Source organism: Staurois parvus, unplaced genomic scaffold, assembly GCF_062004578.1.
Source record: "Staurois parvus isolate SC_StPar_1 unplaced genomic scaffold, SC_StPar_1.0 ptg002258l, whole genome shotgun sequence".
NCBI classification, from domain to species: domain Eukaryota; kingdom Metazoa; phylum Chordata; class Amphibia; order Anura; family Ranidae; genus Staurois; species Staurois parvus.
Window position 1 is genome coordinate 433,745 of NW_028320054.1, and position 26,442 is coordinate 460,186.

The 26,442-nt window shown below is 45.9% G+C and overlaps 1 protein-coding gene across 1 annotated transcript in view; it reads left to right on the plus strand.

Moving 5' to 3' along the window:
* The window catches only part of LOC149431448 (uncharacterized), a 116,465-nt gene that overhangs the window by 190 nt on the left and 89,833 nt on the right, over positions 1-26,442 (plus strand). The window contains exons 2-5 of the mRNA XM_089665598.1: positions 8,358-8,534; positions 11,126-11,302; positions 16,919-17,095; positions 24,564-24,740. Coding sequence (XP_089521724.1) covers positions 8,358-8,534; positions 11,126-11,302; positions 16,919-17,095; positions 24,564-24,740 — 708 coding nt within the window. The remainder of the gene's footprint in view (positions 1-8,357; positions 8,535-11,125; positions 11,303-16,918; positions 17,096-24,563; positions 24,741-26,442) is intronic.

The following is a 26,442-nucleotide window of genomic DNA, read 5'->3' on the forward strand; positions in this document are numbered from 1 at the left end:
AGACCAACCAATCAGCAGCCACCTCCCTTTGGTGTGAGTCATCTAAACTGATGTAACCTAAAACCTGATTGGTGCATTGCCCTCTACACCTCATTCCTGTCTGTACGGCCTTATTACATACTGCTGCTAAAACCACCAAAAAAAGCTTATCTACATTGAATTGAACACAATGAATAAAATGAATCAGATTGGGGCGCTTCTGCTGTATGTAAGCCAAGATAATTGTACAAGAAAATAATCAGTTCCTCTGTGCATGCTGTCGCTGAGACTGTCCCTGAAAATCAGACTGTTCTGTAACACCGTGTGCAGCTTTAAGGCGCCCCCCAAGCCTGGAGTCTAAAGGATTTGTGTATATTCAATGTTGTCCTCAAAGCCACATGAGAAGGATCCCGGCCCTGCTAGATGTGTGTGAGCCGTTTTGTTCCCAATCAAGATTCAGTCAAAATTTTCATTGTTGGGAGATTTGGATGTACCGTATTTTCCGGCGTATAAGACGACCCCCTACTTTTCCTGTTAAAATATAGGGTTTGAGCTTTACTCGCCGTATAAGACTACCCCTCTTCCAACGCACACCAAATAAAAATGAAAAAACATCAGATTTGATTTCAATATGGTATGCTATTTCACTATGGTATTCCAACGATGGGGTGCTATTCCTCCCACTGACACCAATGATGGGGCACGATTCCTCGCTCTGACACCAATGATGGGGCACTATTCCTCCTACTGACACTAATGATGGGGTGCTAAACCTCCCACTGACACCAATGATGGGGCACTATTCCTCCCACTGACACCAATGATGGGGCACGATTCCTCGCTCTGACACCAATGATGGGGCACTATTCCTCCTACTGACACTAATGATGGGGTGCTAAACCTCCCACTGACACCAATGATGGGGCACTATTCCTCCCACTGACACCAATGATGGGGCACTATTCCTCCCACTGACACTAATGATGGGGTGCTAAACCTCCCACTGACACCAATGATGGGGCACTATTCCTCCCACTGACACTAATGATGGGGTGCTATTCCTCCCACTGACACTAATGATGGGGTGCTATTCCTCCCACTGACACCAATGATAGGGCATGATTCCTCCCACTGATACCAATGATGAGGCACTACTCCTCCCACTGACACTAATGGTGCCCCATCAGTAGTGTCAGTGTGTGAGGAATAGTGTCCCATCATTAGTGTCAGTGGGAGGAATAGTGCCCCATCATTGGTGTCAGTGGGAGGAATAGTGCCCCATCATTGGTGTCAGTGGGAGGAACAGCGCCTCATCATTGGTGTCAGTGGAAGGAATAGTGCCCCATCATTTGTATCAGTGTTAGGAATCATGCCCCATCATTGGTGTCAGTGGGAGGAATAGCACCCCATCATTGGTATCAGTGGGAGGAATAGTGCCCCATCATTAGTCAGTGGGAGGAATAGTGTCCCATCATTGGTGTCAGTGGGGAGGAGGAATAGTGCCCCATCGTTGGTGTCAGTGGGGGGAGGAATAGTGCCCATGGTTGGTGTCAGTGGGGGAGTAATAGTGCCCCTCATTGGTGTCAGTGGGGAGAATAGTGTCCCATCATTGGTATCAGTGGGGAGAAAAGTGCCCCATCGTTGGTGTCAGTGGGGGAGGAATAGTGCCCCATCGTTGGTGTCAGTGGGGGAGGAATAGTGCCCCATCATTGGTGTCAGTGGGGAGAATAATGCCCCATTATTGGTGTCAGTGTAGAGGAGGAATAGTGCCCCATCGTTAGTGTCAGTGGGGGAGAGGAGTGGCTGCTCCTTCTTTCAGTTCTTTCAGCAGCTTGATTTTCGCGGGGCCGTTCGGCTCCGCCTCCTCGCTGGTGATTGGGCGCCAGCGCGGCGACCAATCACCGGTGAGGAGGCGGAGCCGAGCGGCCGCGCGACCATCGAGCGGCCGGACTGAAAGAAGGAGCAGCCGCGCTTCCTGGACCGGATCATCGTGGGACCGGGACCGGAGCCAGGTAAGGTGCAGCAGCCCCTCTGCCCACCCCTGTACTTAGTGTCCGGCGTATAATACGACCCCCGACTTTTCAGAAGATTTTCAGGGGTTGAAAAGTCGTCTTATACGCCGGCAAATACGGTACATAAATTTCCAAATTACCATAGTAACACATTTAAACAAATCCAAAAGAATGAAATAAAATGTTGTCCAAAATAATAAATAATCTGAATTTGAGTCAAATATGAAACTAATTTGAAATGTAAACATATTACTGACTATCACTGATAAGTATTAGTGTAAGAATATAGCAATTGTATGAAATAGAATAGAATTTAGAAAAATAGAATAAAACAGAATAGAGTAGAGAAAAGAGAATAGAAAATAAAGGAATGGAATAGAAAAGAAAAGTATAGAAAACAAAAAAAAAACATAAAACAAAATAGAATTACAAAATAAAAGGATAAAAGTAAAGTAATGGAATTCCTCCTCAATTCCATCATCCTACAGATATATACATTGTCAGGTCATTCATCCCTACTGATCACCCTACAGATACTTACATTGTCAGGTCATTCATCCCTACTGATCACCCTACAGATACTTACATTGTCAGGTCATTCATCCCTACTGATCACCCTACAGATACATACATTGTCAGGTCATTCATCCCTACTGATCACCCTACAGATACATACATTGTCAGGTCATTCATCCCTACTGATCACCCTACAGATACATACATTGTCAGGTCGTTCATCCCTACTGATCACCCAACAGATATATACATTGTCAGGTCATTCATCCCTACTGATCACCCTACAGATACATACATTGTCAGGTCATTCATCCCTACTGATCACCCTACAGATATATACATTGTCAGGTCATTCATCCCTACTGATCACCCTACAGATACGTACATTGTCAGGTCATTCATCCCTACTGATCACCCTACAGATACATACATTGTCAGGTCATTCATCCCTACTGATCCTCCTACAGATATATACATTGTCAGGTCATTCCTCCCTACTGATCACCCTACAGATACGTACATTGTCGGGTCATTCATCCCTACTGATCCTCCTACAGATACATACATTGTCAGGTCATTCATCCCTACTGATCCTCCTACAGATACATACATTGTCAGGTCATTCATCCCCACTGATCACCCTACAGATACATACATTGTCAGGTCATTCATCCCCACTGATCACCCTACAGATATATACATTGTCAGGTCATTCATCCCTACTGATCACCCTACAGATACATACATTGTCAGGTCATTCATCCCTACTGATCACCCTACAGATACATACATTGTCAGGTCATTCATCCCTACTGATCACCCAACAGATATATACATTGTCAGGTCATTCATCCCTACTGATCACCCTACAGATACATACATTGTCAGGTCATTCATCCCTACTGATCACCCTACAGATATATACATTGTCAGGTCATTCATCCCTACTGATCACCCTACAGATACGTACATTGTCAGGTCATTCATCCCTACTGATCACCCTACAGATACATACATTGTCAGGTCATTCATCCCTACTGATCCTCCTACAGATATATACATTGTCAGGTCATTCCTCCCTACTGATCACCCTACAGATACGTACATTGTCGGGTCATTCATCCCTACTGATCCTCCTACAGATACGTACATTGTCAGGTCATTCCTCCCTACTGATCATCCTACAGATACGTACATTGTCGGGTCATTCATCCCTATTGATCATCCTACAGATACGTACATTGTCGGGTCATTCATCCCTACTGATCATCCTACAGATACGTACATTGTCGGGTCATTCATCCCTACTGATCACCCTACAGATACGTACATTGTCGGGTCATTCATCCCTACTGATCCTCCTACAGATACGTACATTGTCAGGTCATTCATCCCTACTGATCCTCCTACAGATACATACATTTTCGGGTCATTCATCCCTACCGATCACCCTACAGATACATACATTGTCGGGTTATTCATCCCTACTGATCCTCCTACAGATACATACATTTTCGGGTCATTCATCCCTACTGATCACCCTACAGATACGTACATTGTCGGGTCATTCATCCCTATTGATCATCCTACAGATACATACATTGTCAGGTCATTCATCCCTACTGATCACCCTACAGATACGTACATTGTCGGGTCATTCATCCCTACTGATCACCCTACAGATACATACATTGTCAGGTCATTCATCCCTACTGATCACCCTACAGATACATACATTGTCAGGTCATTCATCCCTACTGATCACCCTACAGATACATACATTGTCAGGTCATTCATCCCTACTGATCACCCTACAGATACATACATTGTCGGGTCATTCATCCCTACTGATCACCCTACAGATACATACATTGTCGGGTTATTCATTCCTACTGATCACCCTACAGATACATACATTGTCGGGTCATTCATCCCTACTGATCACCCTACAGATACATACATTGTCGGGTCATTCATCCCTACTGATCACCCTACAGATACATACATTGTCAGGTCATTCATCCCTACTGATCACCCTACAGATACATACATTTTCAGGTCATTCATCCCTACTGATCACCCTACAGATACATACATTGTCAGGTCATTCATCCCTACCGATCCTCCTACAGATACAAACATTGTCAGGTCATTCATCTCTACCGATCACCCTACAGATACAAACATTGTCAGGTCATTCATCCCTACTGATCCTCCTACAGATACATACATTGTCAGGTCATTCATCCCTACTGATCACCCTACAGATACGTACATTGTCGGGTCATTCATCCCTACTGATCCTCCTATAGATACGTACATTGTCGGGTCATTCATCCCTATTGATCCTCCTACAGTTACTTACATTTTCGGGTCATTTATCCCTACTGATCCTCCTACAGATACGTACATTGTCAGGTCATTCATCCCTACCGATCACCCTACAGATACATACATTGTCAGGTCATTCATCCCTACTGATCCTCCTACAGATACGTACATTGTCGGGTCATTCATCCCTACTGATCCTCCTACAGATACTTACATTGTCGGGTCATTCATCCCTACTGATCACCCTACAGATACGTACATTGTCGGGTCATTCATCCCTACTGATCCTCCTACAGATACGTACATTGTCGGGTCATTCATCCCTACTGATCACCCTACAGATACGTACATTGTCGGGTCATTCATCCCTACTGATCCTCCTACAGATACATACATTTTCGGGTCATTTATCCCTACTGATCACCCTACAGATACATACATTGTCAGGTCATTCATCCCTACTGATCACCCTACAGATACGTACATTGTCAGGTCATTCATCCCTACTGATCACCCTACAGATACGTACATTGTCAGGTCATTCACCCCTATTGATCACCCTACAGATACATACATTGTCGGGTTATTCATCCCTACTGATCACCCTACAGATACGTACATTGTCGGGTCATTCATCCCTACTGATCACCCTACAGATACATACATTGTCAGGTCATTCATCCCTACTGATCCTCCTACAGATACGTACATTGTCAGGTCATTCATCCCTACTGATCCTCCTACAGATACAAACATTGTCAGGTCATTCATCCCTACCGATCACCCTACAGATACATACATTGTCAGGTCATTCATCCCTACCGATCCTCCTACAGATACGTACATTGTCAGGTCATTCATCCCTACCGATCCTCCTACAGATACGTACATTGTCGGGTCATTCATCCCTACTGATCACCCTACAGATACGTACATTGTCGGGTCATTCATCCCTACTGATCACTCTACAGATTCGTACATTGTCAGGTCATTCATCCCTACTGATCCTCCTACAGATACGTACATTGTCGGGTCATTCATCCCTATTGATCCTCCTACAGATACTTACATTTTCGGGTCATTTATCCCTACTGATCACCCTACAGATACATACATTGTCAGGTCATTCATCCCTACCGATCACCCTACAGATACATACATTGTCGGGTCATTCATCCCTACCGATCACCCTACAGATACGTACATTGTCAGGTCATTCATCCCTACTGATCCTCCTACAGATACGTACATTGTCAGGTCATTCACCCCTACTGATCACCCTACAGATACATACATTGTCGGGTTATTCATCCCTACTGATCACCCTACAGATACGTACATTGTCGGGTCATTCATCCCTACTGATCACCCTACAGATACATACATTGTCAGGTCATTCATCCCTACTGATCACTCTACAGATACATACATTGTCGGGTCATTCATCCCTACTGATCACCCTACAGATACATACATTGTCAGGTCATTCATCCCTACTGATCCTCCTACAGATACATACATTGTCAGGTCATTCATCCCTACTGATCACCCTACAGATACATACATTGTCAGGTCATTCATCCCTACTGATCACCCTACAGATACATACATTGTCAGGTCATTCATCCCTACTGATCCTCCTACAGATACGTACATTGTCAGGTCATTCATCACTACTGATCACCCTACAGATACGTACATTGTCAGGTCATTCATCCCTACTGATCCTCCTACAGATACAAACATTGTCAGGTCATTCATCCCTACCGATCACCCTACAGATACATACATTGTCAGGTCATTCATCCCTACCGATCCTCCTACAGATACGTACATTGTCAGGTCATTCATCCCTACTGATCCTCCTACAGATGCGTACATTGTCGGGTCATTCATCCCTACCGATCCTCCTACAGATACGTACATTGTCGGGTCATTCATCCCTACCGATCACCCTACAGATACATACATTGTCGGGTCATTCATCCCTACCGATCACCCTACAGATACGTACATTGTCGGGTCATTCATCCCTACCGATCCTCCTACAGATACGTACATTGTCAGGTCATTCATCCCTACTGATCACCCTACAGATACGTACATTGTCGGGTCATTCATCCCTACCGATCACCCTACAGATACGTACATTGTCAGGTCATTCATCACTACTGATCACCCTACAGATACATACATTGTCAGGTCATTCATCCCTACTGATCACCCTACAGATACATACATTGTCAGGTCATTTATCCCTACTGATCCTCCTACAGATACAAACATTGTCAGGTCATTCATCCCTACCGATCACCCTACAGATACATACATTGTCAGGTCATTCATCCCTACCGATCCTCCTACAGATACGTACATTGTCAGGTCATTCATCCCTACTGATCCTCCTACAGATATGTACATTGTCGGGTCATTCATCCCTATTGATCCTCCTACAGATACTTACATTTTCGGGTCATTTATCCCTACCGATCACCCTACAGATACATACATTGTCGGGTCATTCATCCCTACCGATCACCCTACAGATACGTACATTGTCGGGTCATTCATCCCTACCGATCACCCTACAGATACATACATTGTCGGGTCATTCATCCCTACCGATCACCCTACAGATACATACATTGTCAGGTCATTCATCCCTACCGATCCTCCTACAGATATATACATTGTCAGGTCATTCATCCCTACTGATCACCCTACAGATACATACATTGTCAGGTCATTCATCCCTACTGATCACTCTACAGATACATACATTGTCAGGTCATTCATCCCTACTGATCACCCTACAGATACATACATTGTCAGGTCATTCATCCCTACTGATCACTCTACAGATACATACATTGTCGGGTCATTCATCCCTACTGATCACCCTACAGATACATACATTGTCGGGTCATTCATCCCTACTGATCACCCTACAGATACATACATTGTCGGGTCATTCATCCCTACTGATCCTCCTACAGATACATACATTGTCAGGTCATTCATCCCTACTGATCACCTTACAGATACATACATTGTCAGGTCATTCATCCCTACTGATCACCCTACAGATACATACATTGTCGGGTCATTCATCCCTACTGATCACCCTACAGATACGTACATTGTCAGGTCATTCATCCCTACTGATCACCCTACAGATACATGAATTGTCGGGTCATTCATCCCTACTGATCCTCCTACAGATACGTACATTGTCGGGTCATTCATCCCTACTGATCACCCTACAGATACATACATTGTCAGGTCATTCATCCCTACTGATCACCCTACAGATACGTACATTGTCAGGTCATTCATCCCTACTGATCACCCTACAGATACGTACATTGTCAGGTCATTCATCCCTACTGATCACCCTACAGATACATACATTGTCGGGTCATTCATCCCTACTGATCCTCCTAAAGATACATACATTTTGTGCTAAAAGAAAATAAACAGTCTCTTCCCCATTGTCCCATTCTTCTGATCTCTTTCCAGCTCTGTGTAGGAAGCCGGAGGAGACAATACTGAAGATGGATCCAGAGAAGACATTTTATGATATTGGGGATACAGTGACAGTAAATTGTTCGATTGGATATCACCCTTCCTACCCCTCTGTACAATGTGTGAAGATTGGAACCTCCATTAGGTGGGATAATCGTCCACTATGTAAAGGTGAGTAGTAAACCTCAATATACAGACTGCAGGAACCCAGACCAACCAATCAGCTGCCACCTCTCTTTGGTGTGACTCATCTAAACTGATGTAACATAAAACCTGATTGGTGCATTGCCCTCTACACCTCATTCCTGTCTGTACGGCCTTATTACATACATAGCCCTGTATATTAGATACACTTTGTATAGTGAACATGGGAATACTGGATGCTGTCCAACTCAATCTCCATCTATCATTGTAATCAGAACCGATATCAGCGAACCCCATGGGGGGGCGATGTGATTATACATCACACTTAATGCTGATATCATCTACAATCTTCCCATGGAGACTTCCCTGACTTCTCTTCAAAGTGTCAATAACTGCTTGATGGAAAAAAATATGTTGCTACTAAAACCAACAGAAAAAAATGTTTTTTTAAATTTAATTGAATACAATGAATAAAATGAAATGAATCAGATTGGGGCGCTTCTGCTGTATGTAAGCCAAGATAACTGTACAAGAAAATAATCAGTTCCTCTGTGCATGCTGTCGCTGAGACTGTCCCTGAAAATCGGACTGTTCTGTAACACCGTGTGCAGCTTTAAGGCGTCCCCCAAGCCTGGAGTCTAAAGGATTTGTGTATATTCAATGTTGTCCTCAAAGCCACATGTGAAGGACCCCGACCCTACCAGACGTGTTACAGATACTTACATTGTCATGTCATTCATCCCTACTGATCATCTTACAGATACATATAGTGAAGGAAATGCGTATTTGCTCCCCTTCTTCCCAAAGAAATGATCGGTCTAACAATGGAATGTTCGGTGTAACACTGAGAGACAGAATAGCAACAACAAATTCAGCAGAAATGCATCTAGCAAATGATGACTGATCTGCATGTTCATGAGGGAAATAAGTATTTGATCCCCTCTGATGCTGAATGTTTGCCCCTCACACAGAAATGATCGGTCTAACAATGGAATGTTCGCTGTAACACTGAGAGACAGAATACAACAACAAATTCAGCAGAAATGCGTCTAACAAATGATGACTGATCTGCATGTTCATGAGGGAAAGAAGTATTTGATCCCCTTCACAAAACATGACTTAGTACTTGGTGGCAAATCCCTTGTTGGCAATCACAGAGGTCAGACGTTTCCTGGAGTTGGCCCCCAGGTTTGCACACATCTCAGGAGGGATTTTGGCCCACTCCTCTTGGCAGATCCTCTCCAAGTCATTAAGGTTTGGTGGCTGACATTTTGCAACTCGAACTTTCAGCTCCTCCACAGATTTTCAATCGGATGAAGGTGTGGAGACTGGCTAGGCCACTCCAGGACCTTAATGTGCTTCTTCTTGAGCCGCTCCTTTGTTGCCTTGGCCATGTGTTTTGGGTCATTGTCATGCTGGAACACCCATCCATGACCCATTTTTAATGCCCTAGCTGAGGGAAGAAGGTTCTCACCCAAGATTTAAGGTACATTGCCCTGTCCATCGTCCCTTTGATGTGGTGCAGTTGTCCTGTCTCCTTAGTAGAAAACACCCCCAAAGCAGAATGTTTCCACCACCATGTGTCACAGTTGGGATGGTGTTCTTGGGGTCATAGGCAGCAATCCTTCTCCTCCAAACATGGCGAGTTGAGTTGATTCCAAAGAGATGGATTTTGGTCTCATCTGACCACAACACTTCCCACCAGTCCTCCTCTGCATCATTCAAATGTTCAGTGGCAGACTTCAGACGGGCCTGGACATGTGCTTTCTTGAGCAGAGGGACCTTGCGGCACTGCAGGATTTCAGTCCTTGTCGGCATAGTGTGTTACCAATTGTTTTCTTGGTGACTGTGGTCCCAGCTGCCTGGAGATCATTGACAAGATCCTCACGTGTAGTTCTGGGATGATTCCTCACTGTTCTCATGATCATTGACACCCCACGAGGTGAGATCTTGCATGGTGCACCAGACCTAGGGAGACTGACACTTGTTTTGTGTTTCTTCCATTTGTGAATGATTGCACCAACTGTTGTCACCTTCTCACCAAGCTGCTTGGCCATAGTTTGGTAGCCCAGTCCAGCCTTGTGTAGGTCTACCATCTTGTCCCTGACATCCTTGGACAGCTATTTGGTTTTTGCCATGGTGGAGAGTTTGGAATCTGATGGTTTGATTGCTCCTGTGGACAGGTGTCTTTTATCCAGGTAACATAATGAGATTAGCAGCACTCCCTTTAAGAGACTGCTTCTAATCTCAGCTTGTTACCTGTATGAAAGACACCTGGTAGCCAGAAATCCTGCTAAATGATAGGGGATCGAATACTTATTTCCCTCATGATCATGCAAATCAGTGCGTCATTTGTTAGACATGCATTTCTTTTGATTTTTTTTGTTGCTATTTTGTCTCTCAGTGTTACAATTCACCGAACATTCAATGTTTAGACCGATCATTTCTTTGTGAGGGGCAAACATTCAAAATCAGCTGGGGAGCAAATACGTATTTCCTTCACTGTACATTGTCAGGTCATTCATCCCTACTGATCCTCCTAAATATACTTACATTTTGAGCTAAAAGAAAATAAACAGTCTTTTCCCCATTGTCCCATTCTTCTAATCTCTTTACAGATCTGTGTAGGAAGCCGGATTGGACAATGGCGAAAATGGTTCCAGAGAAGACATTCTATGATATTGGAGAAACAGTGACGGTAAATTGTTCGGATGGATATCACCCTTCCTACCCCTCCCTACAATGTGTGAAGAGTGGAACCTCCATTAGGTGGGATAATCCTCCACAATGTGAAGGTGAGTAGTAAACCTCAATATACAGACTACAGGAACCCAGACCAACCAATCAGCAGCCACCTCTCTTTGGTGTGACTCATCTAAACTGATGTAACATCTGATTGGTGCATTGCCCTCTACACCTCATTCCTGTCTGTACGGCCTTATTACATACATAGCCCTGTATATTAGATACACTTTGTATAGTGAACATGGGAATACTGGATGCTGTCCAACTCAATCTCCATCTATCATTGTAATCAGAACCGATATCAGCGAACCCCATGGGGGGGGCGATGTGATTATACATCACACTTAATGCTGATATCATCTACAATCTTCCCATGGAGACTTCCCTGACTTCTCTTCAAAGTGTCAATAACTGCTTGATGGAAAAATACACGTTGCTGCTAAAACCACCGAAAAAAGCTTATCTACATTGAATTGAATACAATGAATAAAATGAAATGAATCAGATTGGGGCGCTTCTGCTGTATGTAAGCCAAGATAACTGTACAAGAAAATAATCAGTTCCTCTGTGCATGCTGTCGCTGAGACTGTCCCTGAAAATCGGACTGTTCTGTGACACCATGGTATACACAGCTAGAAGGATCCAGTGGAAATTACAGAAGTGCGCACTCATCGACCGCGCATAGGAAATGCGCATTTGTGTGTTTAAATCACATTTATCGAACTCCCTCAGGACGGGGTGTCATCAGGCGGTGATCTGCTAGGCTCACAGGACCTCCTTAGGATCAGGATTAAACCGGCCAGTAAAAGTAAAATGGCCACCAGACCTCCTCGTGGTCTGGGCGGTGATGAGGCGTCACAAGCTGTCAGTTCCTCCTGAGGCCTTTTGTGCTAAGGCACATCTTCAGAGGGGAGGCTGACAGCTTTGTGACAGATGCCAGATTGTTAAATAACAAAAAACGGGAGTCGCCCGTCCACGAGGAGGTCTGGCGGCCATTTTACTTTAGGTCAGTATCAGAGTCTTTTACCTTGCACTTTCTGGCTTTTTGCCAGTTTCAACACTGACCTGTCCTGTACTAAATTTGTTACTAATAAAAGTTTTGACATACTACACTATGGGCATTTTCCCATTTTTTACCCCTCATTGAGGGATTATCAGACTAGCAGACACAGCTACACCTGGAGGAGGGAGCCCTCACCTGGCCACTTTAATCCTGATCCTAAGGAGGTCCTGTGAGCCTAGCAGATCACCGCCTTATGACACCCCGTCCTGAGGGAGTTCGATACCTGTGATTTAAACACACAAATGCGCATTTCCTATGCGCAGTCGGTGAGTGCGCATTTCTGTCATTTCCACTGGATCCTTCTAGCTGTGTATACCATTGTATTGATTGAAATATCTCACAAACTTTTGACAACGAATTTTTAAGAACAAACTTTTTGATATGCTTTAGCGCTGCACTTTATTTATCTATTCAGTCAGAGGAGGTTGTGATCCCCTCTTGTGCCACTAGCTGTTTATTCTCTCATTGACATTTTCTCTCATTTAACGAGCGCTCACTTTATTTTATATATTTTATGTTCTGTGACACCGTATACCCGGTGATGGAGGCCAATGGAGAGAGGGCTTCCCTTGCGGCTAAGTTCCGGACTCCCCTGAGAGTGGGACAGCGGGAGTCAGGCCCAAAGTTGCACAGGGCACCTGTAGGAGTGCTGGATGGTGGTCCACTCAGAAGCACAGCTGGTGCACGGAGATAGGTCTGCAGACAGGAGGCGCCTGTGCGTGGTATGTAAGCCCTTCTGGGATTTAGATGTTTACTGGGTAGTCGGTTCAAGCCAAGGTCAGGTACCAGGTGGGAGTCAGAGCGGACGTAGTCAGATGGGATAGCCGAGGTCATTCACAGAGGAGAGAGAGAGTATCCGTAAGCCAAGCCGAGGTCAGGTACCAGGTGGGAATCAGAGCAGACGTAGTCAGATGGGATAGCCGAGGTCATTCACAGAGGAGAGAGAGAGAGTATCCGTAAACCAAGCCGAGGTCAGGTACCAGGTGGGAATCAGAGCGGACATAGTCAGATGGGAAAGCCGAGGTTATTCACAGAGGAGCGAGAGAGAGAGAGTATCCGTAAGCCAAGCCGAGGTCAGGTACCAGGTGGGGATCAGAGCGGACGTAGTCAGATGGGATAGCCGAGGTCATTCACAGAGGAGCGAGAGAGAGAGTATCCGTAAGCCAAGCCGAGGTCAGGTACCAGGTGGGAATCAGAGCGGACGTAGTCAGATGGGATAGCCAAGGTCATTCACAGAGGAGCGAGAGAGAGAGTATCCGTAAGCCAAGCCGAGGTCAGGTACCAGGTGGGAATCAGAGCGGACGTAGTCAGATGGGATAGCCGAGGTCATTCACAGAGGAGAGAGAGAGAGTATCCGTAAACCAAGCCGAGGTCAGGTACCAGGTGGGAATCAGAGCGGACGTAGTCAGATGGGATAGCCGAGGTCATTCACAGAGGAGCGAGAGAGAGAGTATCCGTAAGCCAAGCCGAGGTCAGGTACCAGGTGGGAATCAGAGCGGACGTAGTCAGATGGGATAGCCAAGGTCATTCACAGAGGAGCGAGAGAGAGAGTATCCGTAAACCAAGCCGAGGTCAGGTACCAGGTGGGAATCAGAGCGGACGTAGTCAGATGGGATAGCCAAGGTCATTCACAGAGGAGAGAGAGAGTATCCGTAAACCAAGCCGAGGTCAGGTACCAGGTGGGAATCAGAGCGGACGTAGTCAGATGGGATAGCCAAGGTCATTCACAGAGGAGCGAGAGAGAGAGTATCCGTAAACCAAGCCGAGGTCAGGTACCAGGTGGGAATCAGAGCGGACGTAGTCAGATGGGATAGCCAAGGTCATTCACAGAGGAGCGAGAGAGAGAGTATCCGTAAGCCAAGCCGAGGTCAGGTACCAGGTGGGAATCAGAGCGGACGTAGTCAGATGGGATAGCCGAGGTCATTCACAGAGGAGAGAGAGAGTATCCGTAAACCAAGCCGAGGTCAGGTACCAGGTGGGAATCAGAGCGGACGCAGTCAGATGGGATAGCCGAGGTCATTCACAGAGGAGAGAGAGAGAGAGAGTATCCGTAAGCCAAGCCGAGGTCAGGTACCAGGTGGGAATCAGAGCGGACGTAGTCAGATGGGATAGCCAAGGTCATTCACAGAGGAGTGAGAGAGAGAGTATCCGTAAACCAAGCCGAGGTCAGGTACCAGGTGGGAATCAGAGCGGACATAGTCAGATGGGATAGCCAAGGTCATTCACAGAGGAGAGAGAGAGTATCCGTAAACCAAGCCGAGGTCAGGTACCAGGTGGGAATCAGAGCGGACGTAGTCAGATGGGATAGCCGAGGTCATTCACAGAGGAGCGAGAGAGAGAGTATCCGTAAGCCAAGCCGAGGTCAGATCAGGGTTAAGCGGAGTAGACAGGTCCAGGAGCAAGTCGAGTTGGTAACAGGAAATCACAGGTCAGAATCACAGGAACCAGGAACAGGGCACGGGGAGCTAGAGATCATCCAGCAACTTGAGGAAGAAATGAGCCTCCTTATAAAGGCCGTCTGGCACCAAACTGAGACTGATGCGTGCTTCTGCAGCCATGCAGAGTACTGGCAAAAATGCCAGATCTTCCAGAACCTCTGCCATGGACACGACCCTGACACACCGTGTGCAACTTTAAGGCGTCCCCCAAGCCTGTAGTTTAACCCCTCGGCCACCAGAGGATTCCCCCCCTTTCTGACCAGGCCATTTTTTGTGTTACTTTAATTGACAATTGTGCGGTCATGCAACGCTGCACCCAATTAAATTTACGTCCTTTTTCCCCACAAATTGAGCTTTCTGTCGGTGGTATTTGATGGTCTGTGCATTTTTATTTTTTGCGCTATACAAAAAGACGGACAATTTTGAGAAAAAAATCTATTTTTGACTTTTTGCTATTAAATATGTCCATTAAAAATTTTTTAAAAATCTAATTTAGTCATAAATTTAGACCAAAATGTATTCTGCTCCGTGTCTTTTTTAAAGCAAAAAATCCCGATACGTGTAAATTAATTGTTTTGCGTGAATGTTATAGCGTTTACAAATGGCAGTATATACATAGGATTTTTTTTTTTACTAGTAATGGTGGCGATCAGCAACTTATAGCGGGACTGCGGTGGGCATTCTGACACTGGGGGGGGGTAACTGTCTTGGTGTCCCTGACATCCCCAGTGACATGAATACGGTGATCAGTCCTAATAAAAAGCACCGACACTGTACTAATGGCACTGGGCAGGAAGGGGTTAACATCTGGGGCGATCAAAGGGTTAACTGTGTGCTGGGAGTGTTTTACTAGGGGGCATTGTGTTGGTGCTTCACTGTAAGCACACTGCTCTGGATGGCTGTGCTGTGCAGTGTGCCTGAGCCAACAGGGAGGACGGTTAGTAAACAAAGTAGTCTGCATAGGAAATCCTCGGTAATCACTTGGCACCAGCGGGTAATCACCAGCCGAAACCTGGTGACTGCCAGCCGCAGTCGCAAATAACGGCACAGGTAGGCTGTGCACGCATTTTCAGATCATTCATCCCTACTGATCACCCTACAGATACATACATTGTGAGGTCATTCATCCCTACTGATCACCCTACAGATACATACATTGTCAGGTCATTCATCCCTACTGATCACCCTACAGATACATACATTGTCAGGTCATTCATCCCTACTGATCCTCCTACAGATACATACATTGTCAGGTCATTCATCCCTACTGATCACCCTACAGATACGTACATTGTCGGGTCATTCATCCCTACTGATCCTCCTACAGATACGTACATTGTCGGGTCATTCATCCCTACTGATCCTCCTACAGATACGTACATTGTCGGGTCATTCATCCCTACTGATCCTCCTACAGATACGTACATTGTCGGGTCATTCATCCCTACTGATCACCCTACAGATACATACATTGTCGGGTCATTCATCCCTACTGATCCTCCTACAGATACATACATTGTCGGGTCATTCATCCCTACTGATCCTCCTACAGATACATACATTGTCGGGTCATTCATCCCTACTGATCACCTTACAGATACATACATTGTCGGGTCATTCATCCCTACTGATCCTCCTACAGATACATACATTGTCAGGTCATTCGTCCCTACTGATCACCCTACAGATACATACATTATCAGGTCATTCATCCCTACTGATCACCCTACAGATACATACATTGTCAGGTCATTCATCCCTACTGATCACCCTACAGATACATACATTGTCAGGTCATTCATCCCTACTGATCACCTTACAGATACATACATTGTCAGGTCATTCATCCCTACTGATCACCCTACAGATACATACATTGTCAGGTCATTCATCCCTACTGATCACCCTACAGATACGTACATTGTCGGGTCATTCATCCCTACTGATCACCTTACAGATACATACATTGTCGGGTCATTCATCCCTACTGATCCTCCTACAGATATGTACATTGTCAGGTCATTCATCCCTACTGATCACCCTACAGATACATACATTGTCAGGTCATTCATCCCTACTGATCACCCTACAGATACATACATTTTGTGCTAAAAGAAAATAAACAGTCTCTTCCCCATTGTCCCATTCTTCTGATCTCTTTACAGCTCTGTGTAATAAGCCATATTTGACAATGGTGAAGATGGATCCAGAGAAGACATTTTATGATATTGGGGATACAGTGACAGTAAATTGTCCGGCTGGATATCACCCTTCCTACCCCTCTGTACAATGTGTGAGGAGTAGAACCTACATTGGGTGGGATTATCATCCAGAATGTATAGGTGAGTAGTAAACCTCAATATACAGACTACAGGAACCCAGACCAACCAATCAGCAGCCACCTCTCTTTGGTGTGACTCATCTAAACTGATGTAACATAAAACCTGATTGGTGCATTGCCCTCTACACCTCATTCCTGTCTGTACGGCCTTATTACATACATAGCCCTGTATATTAGATACACTTTGTATAGTGAACATGGGAATACTGGATGCTGTCCAACTCAATCTCCATCTATCATTGTAATCAGAACCGATATCAGCGAACCCCATGGGGGGGGCGATGTGATTATACATCACACTTAATGCTGATATCATCTACAATCTTCCCATGGAGACTTCCCTGACTTCTCTTCAAAGTGTCAATAACTGCGTGATGGAAAAATACACGTTATCTACATTGAATTGAATACAATGAATAAAATGAAATGAATCAGATTGGGGCGCTTCTGCTGTATGTAAGCCAAGATAATTGTACAAGGAAATAATCAGTTCCTCTGTGCATGCTGTCGCTGAGACTGTCCCTGAAAATCGGACTGTTCTGTAACACCGTGTGCAGCTTTAAGGCGTCCCCCAAACCTGTAGTTTAACCCCTCGGCTACCAGAGGATTCCCCCCCTTTCTGAACAGGCCATTTTTTGCGTTACTGACAATTGTGCAGTCATGCAACGCTGCTCCCAAATAAATTTGCATCCTTTTTTTCCCACAAATTGAGCTTTCTGTCGGTGGTATTTGATCACCTGTGCATTTTTTATTTTTTGCTCTATAAAAAAATCTATTTTTGACTATTTACTATTAAACATGTCCATTAAAAAATGTATTCTGCTCCATGTCTTTGTTAAAGAAAAAAATCCCCATACGTGTAAATTAATTGTTTTACGTGAATGTTATAGCGTTTACAAATGGCAGTATAGGTACTGGAATTTTTTATTTTTTTTACTAGTAATGGCGGCGATCTAGGACTTATAGCGGGACTGCGGCGGGCATTCTGGCACTGGGGGGGGACTGTCTTGGTGTTGCTGACATCCCCAGTGACACCAATACAGTGATCAGTGCTAAAAAAAAAGCACTGACACTGTACTAATGGCACTGGGCAGGAAGGGGTTAACATGAGGGACGATCAAAGGGTTAACTGTGTGCTGGGAGTGTGTTACTAGGGGGCGTTGTGTTGGTGCTTCACTGTAAGCACACTGCTTTGGATGGCTGTGCTTAGCCAACAGGGAGGAGGGCTGTAAACAAAGCAGTCTTCCTCCGCATCAGAGATGCTCGATAATTACTTGGTGGGGCCTGGTGACTGACAGCCGAGGCCACAAATAATGGCGCGGGTAGGCCGCGCGTGCATTATACTGATCACCCTACAGACACATACATTGTGTCAGGGCTCTGTCCTCAGCAGAGGTGTTAGCAGACCTGGCACTCCTGCCAGTGCCTTGCATTGCCCCAGAAGTTCACATCGGCTCAAATTTGGCACCAAACAGCCTTTATAAGGAAGCCCTGCACTACTCTCAGGTGCTGGTTGATCTCTGACCCCCCAGTACCTTGTTCCTGTGTCCTGTGATCTGTGATTTCCTAAAACTGACTCGGTTTGTTCTTGGACCTGTCTGCTCTGTTTAACCCCGACTTGACCCGGCTTGTCTAACGGATCTTCTCTCCTGCTCTCTGTGTATGACCTCGGCTATCCCTTTTGACAACATCTGCTCCAATCCGTACCTGGCATCCAACCTTGGCTCGAACTGCTTATCCTGTGATCCTCTGTGTTCTGGAAGACCTGCATACCTCGCACAGGTGCCCCTGCCTGCACACCCCATCTCAGCGCTTCAGCCGTGTTCCTGGGTGGACCACCAAACAAGCACTCCCGCAGGCGTCCTGTGCTACTCTGGGTCTGACTCCTGCTGTCCCACCTTCAGGGGAGTCTGGAACTTAGCCGCAAGGGAAGCCTTCTCTCCACTGGTCTGTCACCAGGTAAGTGATAGTATCAACCAGCCAATATGTTTGAGGCCGAGAGAGGCGCTTCCGTAATAGAGGCCCTATGCCAACAGATGACAGCTCTCATGCAAGCAGTTAAAGATCTGCAGGAAGGATACTTCCAGTTGGAAACACGCCTTCATTCGCTTACTACTTTCACAACTTCTGCAGACCAGAGTCCGTTGGTAAGTCCGAGCCCTATAGTCACACCAGCCAATCTGCCTCCTACCGCTATACCTGCTGTGGTATTATCACCTTCAGAGCCCAGGGTCCCCATCCCTGAACGCTACCTTGGGGACCAAATCAAATTCTGAGTCTTTAAAAACACATGCAAGCTGTATTTTGCATTGCAACCAAGGACCTTCTCACTAGAGGTGGCTAAAGTGGGATTCATCATCTCTCTTCTGTTTGACGAACCACAATCATAGGCACACAGCTTACTAGAACAAAAGAACCCGGCACTCAACTCTGTGATCACATTTTTTGAAGCCATGGCAGCTCTCTATGATGATCCCCAGAGGACCTCCACTGCTGAGTCCGCCCTCCATGCTTTACAACAAGGCCGACGGCCTGTGGAGGACTACATTGTGGAATTCCACAAATGGTCAGCCGACACCAGGTGGAACGATGCAGCACTAAAATACCAGTTCCGTCTGGGCCTGTCCAAATCCATTAAGGATGAACTAGCTATGTGGAAACTCCCTAGAGGACCTGATCCAGCTCACTACCCAATTAGATCGACGGCTACGGGAAAGACGTTCCGAACGTACCCAGTCCTTTCGCCCTACGTGGGTTCTGCCAAAAGTTCCAAGACCAATGACTCCTGTCTCTATTCTTCCGCCCATTGGCACCTCGGAAGTAGAACCCATGCAAATGTGCCTTCTCCGACCCGCTTTAACTCCAGAGGAAAGAGCACGCAGACGGCAAGGCAAGCTATGTCTTTACTGCGGGGCCATGGGCCATTTCTTTCGCAACTGCCCTGTGCAACCAAGTAAGTCCAGTCAACCTCATCCTTCGTATCTCCAGTTATCCGGAACCCTAACCACCCATGTCATTCTACCCATGTCATTACAGGTGGCTGGAAGGGAAGTCAAGTTGCTGGCAATCATTGATTCAGGGGCCTGTAGCTGCTTCTCGAACATCAACCTTGCCAAGAACCTAGAAATTGCGCTGCTTCCTAAGAAACAAAGGCTGGATTTATTACTGGCAGACAGCACTACCCCTAGTTAAGGACCCGTTACCCAGGAAACCATTCCCATCCTAGCAATAACAGATTCCGGCAACCAGGAATTCATCCGCTTTGATGTCCTTAGATCCCCTATGTTCCCAGCCATCCTAGGAATACCTTGGTTGCAAGCCCACAACCCACAAATTGACTGTTCCAGGAAAGAAATGACCTTCCCATCGAGTTACTGCCTTCAACACTGCAGCAGCTCCACACCCTCCAATGTCCCTGTGTGCCTCTCAGTTTGGCCTACTTCAGATGCCAGGCAATCCATTCCCTCGGCCTACCACAGTTTGCTGGACGTGTTCGATAAGAAAAAGGCCGACACTTTGCCTTCTCATCGATCCTATGACTGCCCTATTGAACTGCTTCCAGGGGCAGAAATACTGTTTGGACAAATTTTCCCATTGTCCGAACTGGAGCTGGAAGACCTCCGGCAATATATTGACGAGAACCTTGCCAAAGGATTCTTCCGCCCTTCTTCCTCCCCTTCCGGGGCAGGTATTTTCTTTGTTGAGAAGAAGGATCAATCTTTCCGACCCTGCAACGACTATAGAGAGCTCAACAAGATCACCATTAAGAATCGGTACCCACTGCCTGTCATTCCCGAGTTATTTCAGAGGTTCCGGACAGCCCAATTGTTCACTAAACTAGATTTATGAGGGGCCTACAATTTAGTTCACATTAGGGAAGACGATGAGTGGAAAACTGCCTTCAGAACACGCTTTGGGTACTTCGAGTACCTGGTGATGCTGTTTGGATTATGCAACACCCCTGTGACATTCCAACACTTCATAAACAACATCTTCAGGGAATACCTCAATCTCTTCTTGATCGTCTACCTGGACGACATCTTAATTTTCTCGAACTCTCTGGAAATCCACCGAGACCATGTTAAGACGGTACTGACTACACTGATGACGCATGGCCTGTCCGCTAAGGTGGAGAAGTGTGAGTTTGAGAAACAGTCTATCCAGTTCCTGGGGCTCGTCATCTCCACTGAAGGAATCTCCATGGATCCTCAGAAAATCTCCGCCATCTTGAAGTGGCTTGCACCTACTGACAAGAAAAGGGTCTAAAGATTTGTGGGCTTTGCCAACTTCTATCGGAAGTTTATCCAAGGCTTTTCAACCAATATTGCCTCAATTACTCAACTCACCCGCCAGCATGCACATTTTTTCTGGAGCCCAGAAGCACAAATAGCCTTCAAGCAACTAAAGAAGCAATTTACATTGGCTTCTGTGTTACAGCACCCGGAACCAACACTTCTCTTCATCCTGGAGGTGGACGCATCGGAGGTGGCTACAGGAGCCGTGCTCTCGCAACGCTAAGGTACTAAAGCCTTGCTCCATCCGGTAGCCTTTTGTTCCAGGAAACTAAGCGAAGCAGAAAAGCACTACGACGGGTGACAAGGAACTTCTGGCAAAATGGCCTTCAAAGAATGGAGGTACCTTTTGGAAGGAGCTAGTCACCCGATTATAATCTTCACAGATCAAAAGAATCTAGAATATTTAAGATCCGCCAAATGCCTAAGACCCCGGCAAGCTAGATGGGCCCTATATTTCTCCAGGTTTAATTTTCACATCACCTACCACCCAGGAACCAAGAATAGGAAGGCAGATGCTTTATCACGTATGTTCCCGGATTCAGTTGAACCGTAGCCCTCCAACACCATCTTGTCTGCCCAAAATTTTTTGCTAATCTAACCCAGTCTAAGATCATTGATTGAACAGGCCTCCGCACGCTACACCGAACCTGAACCAGACTCGTTAAGGAGGCAGAATGGCTTTCTGTGGCACCAGGATAAGATCTTTAGGGTAGGAGGTAAGATCCCAGGTATTCAGGACATTCCACGACCATCAACTTGCTGGACACTTCGGGGCCCGTAAACTATGGGACTAATCTAAAGGTCTGCACACTATGCCTACGCAGCAAGGGAGACAAAACCCAGGCATGGGGGCTACTGAGACTCCTGCCCATTCCTAATCGCCCCTGGGAAATGATTGCAATGGACTTCATTGTGGACGTGCCACCCTCTGAGGGGTTTACTACCATCCTAGTGGTGATAGATCGGCTATCCAAAATGGCCCACTTCCTGCCAATGATAGGTACCCCGTCTGCGTCTGAGACAGCACATGCCTTTATCAAGGAGATTGTGAGGCTACACGGACTACCCAGCAATATTGTTTCTGACCGAGGGGTGCAATTTACTTCCAGGTTCTGGAGAGCCCTGTGCAAAACCCTGAAAGTGGAACTCTGCCTATCATCTGCTTACCACCCTCAAAGTAATGGCCAAACAGAGCGGATGAACCAAACTTTAGAACACTATCTACAATGTTCACCATTTCCCAGGATGACTGGACATACCTACTCTCGTTGGCAGCATTTGCTTACAACAATTCTATCCATTCTGCTACAAATCTGTTGCTATTCTGGGCTAATTATGGATTCCACCCTTCCTGCCTTCTTGATACTATACTCGTAGCCTCAGTACCCGCAGTACAGGACAGACTTATCAGGATACAGGACAACTATCGAGCTCTCCAAGAGTCCATGCAACGATCGCAAACAGACTATAAAAAGTACTATGACAAGAAATTAAGGAGAAATCCTGCTCTAAAGGTCGGAGACAAGGTTTGGTTGTCAACAGCCAACTTACAACTTCCTTGTCCAAGATACATTGGCTCCTTCCAAATCAAACAAGAAATCAACCCAGTAGCATATGAACTATCCCTTCCGGAGTCATACAGGATTCATTCAGTCTTCCATGTCTCCCTGCTCAAGCCAGCTGTTCATGACCCATTTCCAGGAAGAATGGAAGCACCTCTACCACCAATAACAGTTGGAGAGGAGGCAGAATACGAGGTAGAATCAATCCTGAACTGCAGGAAATGGGGGAGACAAATCCAATTCTTGGTTAAATGGAATGGGTATCCTCCTGAAGAAAGCTCTTGGGAACCAAAGGACAACGTATATGCCCCCAAACTTCTCCAAGAGTTCTATTCCTAATACCCAGAAAAGGCAACCCAAGTAGGCATCCAGAGGCTGCCCTTTAGGGGGGGGGGGGGGGGTGGCACTGTCAGGGCTCTGTCCTCGGCAGAGGTGTTAGGAGACCTGGCACGCCTGCCAGTACCTTGCATGGCCGCAGAAGTTCACATCGGCTCAGATTTGGCCAAACGGCCTTAAAAGGAAGCTCTGCACTACTCTCAGGTGCTGGTTGATCTCTGGCTCCCCAGTACCTTTGTTCCCTTGCTATCTTGACTTGTGATTTCCTGTTGACAACTCAGCTTGCTCCTGGACCTGTCTGCTCTGTTTAACCCCGACCTAACCTCGGCTTGTCTAACGGATCTTCTCTCCTGCTCTCTGTGTATGACCTCGGCTATCCCTTTTGACTACGTCTGCTCCAATCCCCACCTGGCACCCGACTTTGGCTCAAACTGGTTATCCTGTGATCCTCTGTTTTCTGGAAGACCTGCATCCCATGCACAGGCGCTCCCTGCCTGCAGATCCCATCTCAGTGCATCAGCCGTGTTCCTGGGTGCACCACCAAACAAGCACTCCCGCAGTCGTCCTGTGCTACTCTGGGCCTGACTCCTGCTGTCCCACCTTCAGGGGAGTCTGGAACTTAGCTGCAAGGGAAACCCTCTCTCCATTGGCCTTTGTCACCAGGTACGTGATACATTGTCAGGTCATTCATCCCTACTGATCCTCCTACAAATACATACATTGTCAGGTCATTCTTCCCTACTGATCCTCATACAGATATATACATTGTCAGGTCATTCATCCTTACTGATCACCCTACAGATACATACATTGTCAGGTCATTCATTCACACTGATCAACCTACAGATACACACATTGTCAGGTCATTCATCCCTACTGATCACTCTACAGATACATACATTGTCAGGTCATTCATCCCTACTGATCCTCCTACAGATACATACATTGTCAGGTCATTCATCCCTACTGATCCTACTACAGATACATACATTGTCAGGTCATTCATCCCTACTGATCCTCCTACAGATACGTACATTGTCAGGTCATTCATCCCTACTGATCCTCCTACAGATACATACATTGTCAGGTCATTCATTACTACTGATCACCCTACAGATACATACATTGTCGGGTCATTCATCCCTACTGATCACCCTACAGATACATACATTGTCAGGTCAATCATTCTTACTGATCCTCCTACAGATACAGATCTGTGCTAAAAGAAAATAAATAAATGTTTCCCCATTGTCCCATTCTTCTAATTTATTTACAGCTCTGTGTAGGAAGCCAAAGGAGACAATACTGAAGATGGTTCCAGAGAAGACATTCTATGATATTGGGGATACAGTGACAGTAAATTGTCCAGTTGGATATTTTGTTTCCTACCCCTCTGTACAATGTGAGAAGATTGGAACCTCCATTAGGTGGGATAATCGTCCAGAATGTATAGGTGAGTAGTAAACCTCAATATACAGACTGCAGGAACCCAGATCAACCAATCAGCAGCCACCTCTCTTTGGTGTGACTCATCTAAACTGATGTAACATAAAACCTGATTGGTGCATTGCCCTCTACACCTCATTCCTGTCTGTACGGCCTTATTACATACATAGTCCTGTATATTAGATACACTTTGTATAGTGAACATGGGAATACTGGATGCTGTCCAACTCAATCTCCATCTATCATTGTAATCAGAACCGATATCAGCGAACCCCATGGGGGGGCGATGTGATTATACATCACACTTAATGCTGATATCATCTACAATCTTCCCATGGAGACTTCCCTGACTTCTCTTCAAAGTGTCAATAACTGCTTGATCTGATTATACATCACAGTTATTATTATTATACAGGATTTACAGCGCCAACAGTTTGCTCAGAGCTTTACAATATAAAGGGAGACAATACAGCAACAATACAAGAGGGATAGGAGGGTGCTGCTCCTTGGAGCTTACAATCCAAGAGGTAGAGGATGGTGGTTCAAAAGGTAATAACTGCGGGGGATGAACTGACGGGAGGAATAGAAGATTTGGTTATTACCTGAAGGCAGGATAGGCTTCTCTGAAGAGATCACCTGAAAGTGTGCAGAGTAGGCGATAGTCTGATAGATTGGAGTAGAGAGTTCCAGAGGATGGGTGAGGCTCTGGAGAAGTCGTGGAGATGAGCATGGGAAGAGGAGACAAGGGAGCTAGAGAGCAGGAGGTTGTGCGAGGAGTGGAGAGGACGGTTTGGGTGATATTTGAAGAAAAGATTAGTGATGTAATTTGGAGCAGAGTTATAAATGGCTTTATATGTTATTATTGTTTTGAATTTTATCTGTTGGGCAATGCGAAGACAGTGGAGGGATTGGCAGAGAGGAATGGCAGATATGGAATGGTTCGTAAGGTGGATGAGTCTGGCTGCAGCATTTATGATAGACTGAAGAGGGGATAAGTTGCTTAGTGGTTTCTAAGGTTAGGAACGGGTGTATCTTGGAGATATTGCATAGATGAAGTCTACAAGATTTGGACAGTGATTGGATTTGGGGCTGAAATGACAGATGGGAGTCTAGGATTACACCTAGTACCCTGGAATGAGGGGAGGGACTGATATTTGTGGTATTGATCTTGATGGAGAAGTCAGGGGAGGGGGAATGGGCTGGAGGGAATACTAAGAGCTCAGTTTTGTAAAGATTGAGTTTGAGGAAGTGGCGTGACCTCCATGCCGATATGTCACTTAGTAGGTTAGTAATGCGAGAGGAGACTGAAGGGGTGAGGTGAGGGGTAGAAAGATAGATTTGTGTGTCATCAGCATAGAGATGGTACTTAAAGCCATGGGAGTTTATCAAGTGACCAAGGGAGGAGGTGTAGATGGAGAAGAGAAGGGGTCCAAGGACAGAACCTTGAGGGACCCCTACAGAAAGAGGAACTTTTATAGAGGAGACAGAGTTATAGGTTACGCTTAAGGAGATCTGCGATAAGTAGGAGGAGAACCAGGATAAAGCAGAGTCTTGGAGGCCAAGAGAGTGGAATTGGGGTGGTCAACCATATCAAAAGCCACAAAAAGGTCAAATAGTAAGAGTACGGAGTAGTGGCCATTTGTCAGGAATGGACTCGCCAATGGTGGTGGGACTCACCTGCCTTGTGGGCTGCAGTACCAGGGCTGGCC